Source organism: Mchenga conophoros, linkage group LG17 (assembly GCF_057382185.1).
Source record: "Mchenga conophoros isolate Kocher_MC1m ecotype Shallow Benthic linkage group LG17, M_conophoros_male_GT1.1, whole genome shotgun sequence".
Classification (NCBI taxonomy): Eukaryota; Metazoa; Chordata; class Actinopteri; order Cichliformes; family Cichlidae; genus Mchenga; species Mchenga conophoros.
Genome location: NC_140542.1, coordinates 14,696,948 through 14,708,848, shown reverse-complemented (window position 1 = coordinate 14,708,848; position 11,901 = coordinate 14,696,948). Strand labels below are relative to the sequence as shown.

The window sequence follows — 11,901 nt, the reverse complement described above, 5'->3', positions numbered from 1 at the left end:
TATCTGCTTGTACTAACTCTTTAAAACGTTATTACACCAAGGAATAATAAAAGATCTTATTTTGCTGTATGATTATACTTTTGAACTTAAGGCCCATTATGTCAGTCAGTAACAAGCAGTTAGTTTTATATTTAAACTCCAGACTGTGCTGCTTGTCACAAGGTTAAAACATTTCTTTTGTTTTTAAAGTAGGAAAAGTCTTAAACGAACAAGTTCAAGTTCTAAGAATAGTAGACTTCTCTGGTAAACATTTAAAAGCGAACAAAATGAACAGACTGCAGAAAAACTACAAAGGATTCCGATTCAAACATATGCTGATATCCAAGTATGTAAAATTCATTTTTAAGCTTTATTTATACAAAAAGTGTCACAGTTGAAAAAGTCATATGGACAATTTCAGATATTAAAGGCAGTTTAACAATTAAGGCACAAAAACTTCAGATATAATCAGATAACACTATTGCGTTACCACTGGCAAACTGTGATTAGCCTGGAGTGTACCAGTCAGCAGCAACTTTGAAGGAAAGAGTATATTTCTTCCGTATTAGTTTCTCCTCATTTGCTCTTTTCTAAATCTGAATTTAAAAGGTGCTGAATAATCTGACACTGTCTTCTCTTAAAGACCAGACTCATCAGGAGGCGGGTATTCTAATTACAAAGTACCCGCCTCCTGAGTGTATTTCCAGGCCTCTCACTGGACCTTGATCAGTTAGACAGTTGAATCAGGAGAGATGAGCACTGTGCAGGACGTGAATCCCAGGGTGCGTGGGATCCGAGCCCCAGTGAACCTGCAGGGTCTAGCAGCATGCATCTCAGAGCAGATTGCACAGGTGAGTCAGCTGTAAAGAAGTTGAGAGACAGTATAAATTATGAGTCATTGTTAGCAGTTTAATAGTAAATAGTAGTCATTCAATTTGGTCAACCACACATCTGCAGCTTATCCTGTTTTGTCAAAGGATTATATCCACCTGTGGTATATATATATATATATATATATATATATATATATAGTAACTTGATAGTTACTACAAATGAAATGTCTGAAAACCAAATAAATATTAAGGCCACAGATCAGACTATTTTTTCCCTTGTGCTCTCTTATTCTTCTACTTATTCAAAAAAAAGGCCAGCATTTCCTTGACCTCCACGTCAAGGAAATGGATGAGGATGAGTGTACATTTTTAACCACAAGTATAAGCTATGGTTATGTCATATATGGTTAATATTGAATTCATTCTCTATCTCTATATAGTTTAAATTAGCCAAGGGAAAACCAAATGTCAAAGGGTTAAAGAGATAAGTACATGATTGGCATAGATAGAATTTAGCTGTCAATTTAAAAAACGGTCAATATTGATAAACACTGATGTATTTTTCCAGAGTGTAAAAAACCCTTCAAGAGTGTGATTGATGTCAGCTCAGGTGATCCACACAAGGCAGGAATGCCACCTATCTCATTTATTCGCCAGGTTGGTGTTTTATGTATCATCTGTGAATTTTACCTGCACTTCTCTGTCAACCTGAGCACATCACTTTCTGATTGCTTTCTTAGGTTATGGCAGTGTGTCTGTACCCTGAGCTCCTCAAAGAAAAAAGCCTTCCTCTGGATGTCAGGCAAAGGGCACAGAAGCTTCTGGACATGTGTTCTGGAGGGAGTGTGGGTGAGAAAAAACAATTATATCTGCAAGCAATGCACAAAGTGAGTATAAATGCTTCTGCTGGCCAGTCTAATCACTTTGCCTGTGACAGGTTCATACTCCACAACCTCCGGTGGTTTACCACAAGTCCAGAAAAGCATTTCTGAATTTATCACAAGGCGAGATGGTGGCGTGCCTTCTCATCCAGAAGACATTATCTTAACTACTGGATTACAGAAGAGTTTGTCGGTGTGACACTTTATACTGAACATTTTAATGAAGGTTTCTTTTTGTTTTCTTTTTTAAATAAAGCTATATCTTTCTGCTTTGTATAATTAGTTACTTAAGAAATGCTTAAAAATTGGCCAATTCTTGGAAAGGTGTTCCACCAGATGTAATCTGTGAGTGATGTGGTGTGTTTCTTAGCAAATCATTCTTATTCTCTGGACTCTGACAGACACTTTAAATCCTGATTGTGAGACGCAGGCCAACCATTCCTTTAACTTGTAACCACCAGAAATGTAACCACTTGGCAAAGCCAAGAAAAAGGAAAAGTAAAATGCAGTAAAAGTTAACGTACTTCTGCAACTTCTTCACTTAAGAAGTTGCAGAAGCGAACAAGTGCAGACTCTGAAATGTACTCAGAGTAAGAAAGTAAAAGGTAGCTCCTTGAAGGACAATTCTACCATCTATTTTTATACAAAGGTAACTGAACCTGCTGGTATCTTAATATAAAAATATCAGCACACGAGAATACAAATGTACTTAGCTTGAATCTGTATCTAGGATACAAGCAGTGAATGAAAAACAAAAAACCCCCCAGCTATTTAGACTGATTTCTATTTCCTACACTAACAGTGTCTTTATCATAGTATATAACTGGCATAAAGGAGGACTTGAGTGAATGAGTCTAAGCTGTAATCAACTCTCTTCAGCTTAAATTAAAATTAATCTCTGCTATGCTTGATGTAACCGAACACTGACCATGAGCACCACCGCCACTGTGTATCAGTCCCACACCATTCCTTACTGTGAATTCACCACTTTGCTGCAACCACATCTTTTGATCATGCACAAAACTACCCACTATTTTCATCTATTATTATTATTATTATTATTATTATTATTATTATTATTATTATTATTATTATTATTATGACAAAAACAACATAATTTTTGCACTATAGGTGTTTTTGAACCTGCTTACCAGCGGAGAGGGCAAAACTCAGACAGGTGTGCTGACCCCCATGCCCTGTCCACATACTCTGCCCATGCTGCTGGACATGACTGGGCTGGCACTGGTTCCATACCGTCTTTTTGAAGAACAAGGCTGGGCTGTAAACCTGGATGAGCTGCATAGAGCTTTAGAGGCTGGAAGAGTCCACTGTGAGCCCAAAGCCATATACATCAGCAACCCAGGAAAACCTACAGGTGAGCAGCCCATTGTTGGTACATCCTGCACAGCTTTTGATCTATTCTATATTCGTGTATACGTTAAGAGAATCCTCGTCCTCTTTTTAAAACTATATCATGCTAAGAGGTCAACTGTCTTAAAGCCTAAGAGTTAAATAAAAACTAAAATGTGAGTCTCTTTCTAGCTGTTTGCACTGCACATGTGGATTTGTGGTTTACAGCTCAATAATGTGACTTTTCCCCTGGTAGGTTACGTGCAAGACAGAGAAACTATTGAGAAGGTGATTCACTTTGCTGCTACCAATGGCCTCATCATACTGGCTGAAGAGGTGACCACAAGCATAACGTTTACTCTCCCCTCAAAGAGAAAGAGTACATCATCAGTCTGGCTGTTTTTGCCTGCCTGTTTGTTAGCAGTCTAACCTCCACAGTTTTCAAAATATCATGTACAAAGTTTGTGTGATGGTAGCTACCAGTAACAGCTCGAGCTGACTTAATGTTTGTGAAAATCAAGTGAAACCAAATATAAAAATATGTAAAAAAAACAAAACAAACTTATATTACCCACAATTTTCTTTAGAATAGAATAGAATAGAATATAATTCAACTTTATTGTCATTGCACATGCACAGGTACAGGGCAACGAAATGCAGTTTGCATCCATCCAGAAGTGCTTAGTGATATAGATATATTACAATATATATTAGCAATAATATAGATATGTAAGTATATTACAGAAATGGGTCTATTATGTTATAATGTACACGGTATGAAGTATGTTGTGAATATTCTATAACTATAAGTATGTACAGGCTGTAGTGAGTACAAGCTATGGACAGGCTATGAACAGGATATAAATATGAAAAACTATACAGAATATGAAATAAATAACTTTACAGGAATCTGAGATATACAGCTATACAGAAATGGGAACTATGCAAGTTGTAAACAGTTGTAGGGTTAAAAATTATCGTATGTACAGAATGATTGTTTACACAGGGCTATACAGTAGTGCAGTTAAGGTAAGTGAGGGTGTGGATAATTTCTACAGAGGCTATATAAAGTGCTAGTGGTTGTGAGTGGTGGTTCACTCCATGTTATTATTGTGTGTTTGAGGGTACAGTTGTCCATTGTGTGTGTGTGTGTGTGTATGTTCAGTCCATGAGTTAACGTGGGTCAGATGTCAGGAGGCAGAGTTCAGGAGTCTGACAGCTGTGGGGAAGAAGCTGTTCCGGTACCTGGTGGTCTTAGTCCGGAGGCTCCTGTAGCGCCTCCCAGAGGGCAGGAGGGTGAAGAGTCCATGTGATGGGTGACTGGGGTCTCTGATGATTTTCCCAGCCCTTTTCAGACACCGCTTCCTGTAGATGTCTTTTATGGCAGGAAGTGGTGCTCCGGCGATGCGCTGGGCAGTTTTCACGACCCTCTGCAACGCCTTCCGGTCTGAGGCAGAGCAGTTCCCGTACCAGACTGTTATACAGTTGGTCAGGATGCTCTCGATGGTGCAACGATAGAAGTTCACCAGGATGTCTGAGGACAGGTGGTTCTTCCTCAGAGTCCTCAAGAAGAAGAGGCGCTGGTGAGCCTTCTTGACCAGCTTGGAGCAGTTGGTCGTCCAGGTGAGATCCTCGGAGATGTGGACTCCCAGGAACTTGAAGCTGCTCACACGCTCCACAGCCGTCCCCTTAATGTGGATGGGTGGATGTGGGTCAGCATTCCTCCTGTAGTCCACGATGAGCTCCTTGGTCTTCTCGGTGTTAAGCAGCAGGTTGTTTGTGTCGCACCACTCAGCCAGACGATCCACCTCCTCCCTGTAGGCGGCCTCATCGTTGTCACTGATGAGGCCAATCACCGTGGTGTCATCTGCAAACTTAATGATGGTGTTGGAACCATCAGCAGGTCTGCAGTCGTGGGTGAAGAGGGAGTAGAGGAAAGGGCTCATCACACAGCCTTGTGGTACACCGGTGTTCATTGTGATGGTAGATGAGCAGCGGTTATCCAGCCGGACATGTTGGGGGCGGTTGGTCAGGAAGTCCAGTAACCATTTGCAGATGAGGGAACTGATTGTCTTCAAACTTTCATTGTTAGCATCCAAGGTTGACTTCAAGAAACCATGTTAAGTAATATGTCATATTAAAAAGGGCATGGAGAGAGCTATACAACAGTTTTTATTACCACAATGATGCTATAATGTTTCAGAAAATCACACATAAGCAAATTCTTCTCCAACCATATGGGTAAAGACAATAAAATACACAATTTTAGTATGTAATCCTTCAAGATCATAGTTCCAAGGTCAGAAAGCAGTGGGCTATTATAAAAGCAGCTCAAGGTCAGCACGTAGTAATTCAAATATCATAAAACCTCATTGTTTTAGTTTAGCCCTTGCCCTTTGGAGGAGTTGTGCAGGTTTTCACTTTTCACTTTTTCTTTTGATGTTCACTTGTACTGTCTAGGTGCACCAGGATAGTGTGTACGGCCAGGACAAAGAATTTATTTCCTACAAGAAAGTGCTGTCTGAGATGGGTAAAATGTATGCTGAGACAATGGAGCTGGTGTCTTTCCATTCAATTTCCACAGCCCACATAGGAGAGTGAGTGTCATTCAATGATCAATGTCTAACCTCAACATGTGTTAGTCATTGTCCCTATTATCCCAATGTCCTTATTAGTTAGCTCTATTTCACAGATATCTATGTACTTGTACAGTTTATGGACTTTCTAACCAAGCTTGCTACTGTTAGTTGATAAATGAACACTCATGTCTAAATATGATCACTTTTTCCTTCAAATATAATAACTCTAAAATTGACTTTTTCTTAAAGCTTCAGAGCATAAAAGTGGTTGACATCTCGATAGGGTCCATTTTTAATATACAAATCGACTGCTGATGGGAATATAAGAACACCCTACGAAGTTGATTCTGTCACTCATCCTAGTCAGTCACTGGTTTGAGTGACTGAAGGAGTCACTGGAATGAGTTCGAGAAGCGTTTTCTCTGCCTCTGAAAATACAATGTCCAGATCAATACAATTAACCTTTTGGAATTTCCTTTCCTGAATGATAGAGCATTCATCAGTGTTAATCAATGCTGTTTATTAAACTCTGCATTTGCTTTGTTTAGGGGTGGTCTCAGAGGAGGGTATATGGAGGTAATCAACATTGACCCAGCAGTGAAAAAGTACTTAACTGTCATTTCCAGCGCTTCAGTGTTACCACAGCTGGCACTGGAACTTAGTGTTAATCCACCTAGACCTGAAGATTCTTCCTATAACTCATACACACAGGTAAGGGGACTGTCCTATGGTAACGTCTTTATTTAATCAAAAAGGATCTCTGGTAAATGCATTGTATTAAAGTGTAATCATGGAGACAAAACAGTTATGCTGTAGGAAAAATGCAATAAGGAGCTTAACAAGGATAAACACATTCACAAAACTAAAGGAAACTGCAGAGAAATTAGATTTGCTGTTGGTTTATCATCATAAGCCGCAGCATCCACATTACATGTTGTCATGGTACATTTAGCAGATGCTTTATAAGGTACACCGACTCAGCTATTAATGCAAATATCTAATCAGCCAATCACATAGCAGCAACTCAATGCATGTAGGCATGTAAACATCCCAATAAGGGTGTTTGAGGGTGGCTGTAGCTCAGGTGGCAGAGCAGGTCAGCCACTAATCAGAAGGTCGGTAGTTCGATCCCAGGCTGCACCCTGGCTGCATGCCAAATATCCTTGGGCAAGATACTAACCCCATGTTTGCCTACTGGTGGTGGTCAGAGGGCCCGGTGGCGCCAGTGTCCGGCAGCCTCGCCTCTGTCAGTGCGCCCCAGGGCAACTGTGGCTACAATGTAGCTTGCTATCGCCAGTGTGTGAATGAATGGGTGGATGACTGAATGTAGTGTAAAGCGCTTTGGGGTCCTATGGACTAGAAAAGCGCTATACAAATGCAGGCCATTTACCATTACCATAACACTTGAACTGTTAAACTGGCAGGGGGATTGTTCCTTTCCCTGATATACTCTGTTAGGTGAATCCAAAGTCTTGTGAATATTTACAGCATTGGTGCAGCGTCAGCATGACCCAGTGAGCCATAGCATCCAAGAGGATATGAGATACAATATGTTGAATAAAACTGCAGTTGAGTAAATGAGTGTTTTTCAAGGAGCTCCCCAGCCTACAGTAATATTTATTTTATTCTTAAAGGAGATTCATCATATTGAGGATACTCTTTCCCAGAATGCTAAACGGGCGTGTGAGTTTCTGAATAGAGTAGAAGGGATGAGCTGTCAGCCATCAATGGCAGGACTCTTTCTTTATCCCCGGGTACACTTGCCACCTCACATCGTAGAGGAGGCTAAGGTGAGATTTCAAAGATAAAAATATGGATGTTATTCTGATTGTGTGCCTGTTTTTTTTTTAATTCGATTTCAGGGAACTTTACATTCCTACTTTTTTAAATTTCAGGGGTAAAATTTAATCCAGTATGTTTTTACAGCTTTGCTTTTAAGATTAAAATAATGTCAAAATAAAAGCCCACTGCAGTTTATATTAACTTATAAACTGCCCCACATCACATTAGACTTCCCAGTTTGGGAACATAAATGCACCCTGAAGAAAAAAAGGTCTCTCTTCACTTGGATCTCACCCAAGTCACTTCTTCTGTCACTTGGGTGAATGAAAGAATCAATTTAGCGGGAGAAGCATTTTTTCGTCTCCCACAACTTGGATGAGCGAGATTTATAATCTTACCAAAAGTAAGGATTTCAGTCAGGAAAAGTTAGGATTTTTCAAGTGTTCCCTTCATTTTTTGAGCAGTATATATGAGTAAAAAAAATTGTTAACATTAAAAATCCAGCATTTAATTGCTTGCATTTTTATGTAACAGTGAAAATCATAAATTGATACAATGTTTTACTGTCTTTAATTTCAGAGGCTGGAAGTGAAGGCGGATGTGCTTTACTGTCAGAGGTTGCTGAGAGAAGAGGGTATTTGTGTGGGGGCAGGTTGTGAGAATGGACAGGAAGATAAAAACTATCACATCAGGTAAAATTTTATTTTATGTTTCTAGTCAGATCTTTAATTAGCCCTTAGTCCCCTAAATGTGTGATTTTGTGAAAAAAATGTAGAGAATGATTTGTAGACAAAATAAACAGTTTGCTGATGCTGTTGTGCTGACCATTATCTCATTAACATTTTTACTTGGGTCATTTTTGATTGCTAATTGCTTAATTTTATTGGAATTGCATTCTCATTCCTACCGCATTATTTAAAGAGGTTTTTGAAAAATCTTAAATAGCAAACTGTATGTAAAAGATTAAGTTAACCCACGAACTGTCACTCTTTGGTTTCTGAAGCCTCAATGTTAACATTCAAGTCCCTAACTGTGTTGTTGTTGTTTTTTAAAGCCAGAAGTGGCCATATTACAGAGTTGTCAGCTATTGCTAGCCTGGTTGGTTAGCAGCACAGAAACAACACAAAGACATATAATAAAATAAACCAGTTTCACAGATCTTTCTGTGAAGCCACGCTTACTGGCTAACACTTTAGTACAGATTAAAGCATTATATGAATGTGTGTGAATAGGGAAACATGTCTTGTAATAAAGTGCTTCTAGTGCTCAGTTAGAGCAAGTGCAAGAAATGCTATATAAGTACTAGTTAATCAGATACTAATAATTAGGTTCTAATAATTAGCACACAATCTGGATCCTTTATTTGTAACTTTATGAAATGTAGGGCTCTATTTAGTTTCGTTGTATATATTTAAAATTGGTAAAATCGAGCAAATGCAGGCACTATTCCAAAGGTCAAATGCTTGGTGATCTAAACACATTAAAAATGTAAGTAGTTTTCATGTGACTGTTCTTTTTCAAGGTAGTATATGTTAATGTTGTGTTGGTGTGTTTCTTTTTCCTTCTCTCTCAGGCTGTGTATTTTGACTCCTCCTTCCACTCTGGAGGAGATCTTGGCACGCCTTCGTTCTTTCCACCATCGCCTGCTGGAAAAACTTGCCTGATAAAAATGTCAACAACAGAATGAAGGAAACACCTTTTAATAATAATGCTGTTGCTTCCTTTGCAGCACAATGTAACCAATAATGTAGTTACTGTACATAAAATCAACTGTGAATACTACTGTATAGATAGAGATCTCTTTAAACCTTAATCTGTCATTTTAACCAGATTATGCACTGATACTCTGCACCAGCAGTTTAGCCACTCTCCCTTTCACACCTTTCCCTAACAAGCAAAAGCCCCCTGACGCAGTCCCGGGAGGAACCACAGATCTCTTGAGGGCTGTGTCAGTGGGGCATTTGGGATAAAAATAAATGTTAAAAAAAAATCCAAAACAAATATGTGGCAAATCTGTGTGATTAAGGGAGCCCTTGAAAGCAGCCCCACCACTCTGCAGTAACTGATTTTGGTTGATTACACTGAAGTTAAACTGTTGGTAATTAAAACACTAAGATTTTTAGTGATCACTTTGTGTAAAAGTAAAAATTCCCAAAATGTTTTGAGAATATTGTGTTTATAAATAGCTGCTAGTCTGGTGTGGAGATGCCGTGGAAGCAGGACAGATCTGGACATAAGCGAAAGCATGAGTGATAAGTAAGTGTTGGCAGTAAACTGGTTGTTGCCGTCTTCCAGGATGGGCTAAAGTTTAGTTTAGTTTAACCTTAACTAAACTAAACTACAGTGTAGTTTAGTTTAGTTAAACTACACTGTAGTTTAGTTTAAAACGCATAATAGCATAAAGCAATAGCAATAGAGAAACATGACTTGAAGTAAAAAACAGTGCCACACCATGAATTTTGCTCTATACCAGAAAATCCTGAAGGACTGTGTGGCCAACAATTCGTGCTCTGAAGCTCAAGTACACACAGCTTAGGAAGCAGGTCAATGATCCAAAACACAACAGCAAACTTCCCACTGAATAGCTAAAACAACAAAACAAAGGTCTTGGAGTGGTCTAGTCACAATCTGGACTTGAATCTGATTGAGAGGATTTGGCATGACCTTAAACAGGACATTCATGCTCAAAAACACTCCATTGTGGTTAAATTAAAACAATTCTTCAATGAGTGGGCCAAAATTCCTCCACAGCCATGTGAAAGACTCATTACTGGTTATCACACTTAATTGCAGTTCTTTATGCCAAGGATGGCACTGGCAATTACTTTTTCACACATGGCCAGTTAGGTTTGGATAGCTTTTTTCCCTTAATAAATTAAATCATCATCAACCATCAACATAAAAAACTACATTTTGTACTTACTCGTGTCATTTTTGTGACAAAATCACAAAAAATGAGGAAAAGAAGGGGACAAGTACTTTTTCACAACACTGTACATTGTTGCATCTCCATGAATGGCTAAGTCACTACATGATCTTTGTGTCCCACCTTAAACTAAATTTCATTAATTCATATTTTTTTACACTCAAATCACCACTGTTACAAAAAACAGAATAAAAAAAGACACATGTCCCAGTGTAAACTTGGTAAGTAGATGGATTTATATTGAATTACCCTCTGCTCACTGGGAGCCTAAACCCTCCCAAACTTTACTTTGTGTCATTTAGATCGAGGAAGTTTGTATTTTCATTGAGGTAGGACAGAACTCCTCTGTGTCTGAGATAGCAATGGGGAGGAGTCTGAAAGGAAGAATGGTGGAGAGCACCAATTTAAACCATGCAAAGCAGAGGCTAATTGGCTCAAAGAAGGCAAGCGAGAAGATGATTGGACCAGAGTAATGACGTCAGTATTTGGATTGACAGTGTAAGAAAGCAGTAGTCATGTAAGGAGCTAGGACCCATCAAACATTTGTGCCCAGTGGTCTGTAACTCAATCATATACACAGCAAATGCAGAAGTTCATTTAAGCTGAAACATTTTAGTGAAGTGAAAATGATCTGGGAACATTTTTTCTTTATTCACAATTACATTTTGTACTTTTAGTATAACAGGCAAAGGTTTTGATTTCTTGCATACTATCAAATGTACACCTTTGTGTCACAGGTTACAGCTACTTCAGTCTTTCTTCAAATGTATTCACTTCACTGTAATGTTTGATTGTGGTGGAGATTTTATTTTGAAATAGTAACATCTTAAACTTTATCATTACTTTTCAGTCACTGACCCAAGTGTTTATTTGTTAAATTATACTTTTTAATGTTTTTATTTTCTCCATGTGTGTTTTCATAAAAATCTTTTTGGGAAAATTGCTCCAAACAATGTGATGATTTCTGTTTTGTTCAAGATAACTATAAAAACCAAATATATTTTCTAAATTCAATCCAAAAAAACATCATTAGAAGAAAAACTGAAAACATGACTCCTGGTCACCACCAGGAGTCATTGTCAGCTTTTCCTTTAAATGTGCTACTTTGCCTGTAGGTGGTTGGTGGCTGCTGCTGCTGACCAGCAGCAACAAAATAAGCAGATACTTGGAGGAGGGTGGTTGGTCTGTGCTTTCATCTCTGTTTTATCTGTCTGTGTATTATCAGTGTCCTCTCTTCATATCAGTTATAAATGTATTTTCCTCCACATGTGAAAAGTGTCAGTTGAACTCATGTATCCACTTTAAGGCGGAAACAAAAAGGGAAATATCAGAAATCTTAAAATTTATTTCCAAGTTGCAAATGGACTAAACTTGGGTAAGACACAAAGACAATGATAACACGCACTGTATCACAGCCTGAAACACACTGCTACGATTCCTAAGCTATCCGTTTTCATTCTACATGGTCTTTGGCTCCATTATCATAACAGCTGGAGGACACATCGTGCAAGCAAGCTTCTGAACAGCCTGTGCATTTCTGTTGCTTGTTTGTTAGTAGGCGTATGTTAAAA

At 38.6% G+C, this 11,901-nt stretch overlaps 1 protein-coding gene across 1 annotated transcript; it reads left to right on the top strand.

The window, feature by feature from the left end:
- Positions 1–1,391: 1,391 nt before the first annotated feature.
- Positions 1,392–11,233, top strand: LOC146555194 (alanine aminotransferase 2-like). Its single transcript, XM_085251749.1, has 10 exons — positions 1,392–1,469; positions 1,553–1,661; positions 1,750–1,886; positions 2,825–3,068; positions 3,300–3,379; positions 5,504–5,640; positions 6,171–6,333; positions 7,257–7,412; positions 7,984–8,096; positions 8,978–11,233. Exons 1-10 carry the CDS (start codon positions 1,443–1,445, stop codon positions 9,066–9,068), a joined length of 1,257 nt encoding a protein of 418 aa, XP_085107875.1. The 5' UTR covers positions 1,392–1,442; the 3' UTR covers positions 9,069–11,233.
- The last annotated feature ends 668 nt before the right edge of the window (positions 11,234–11,901 follow it).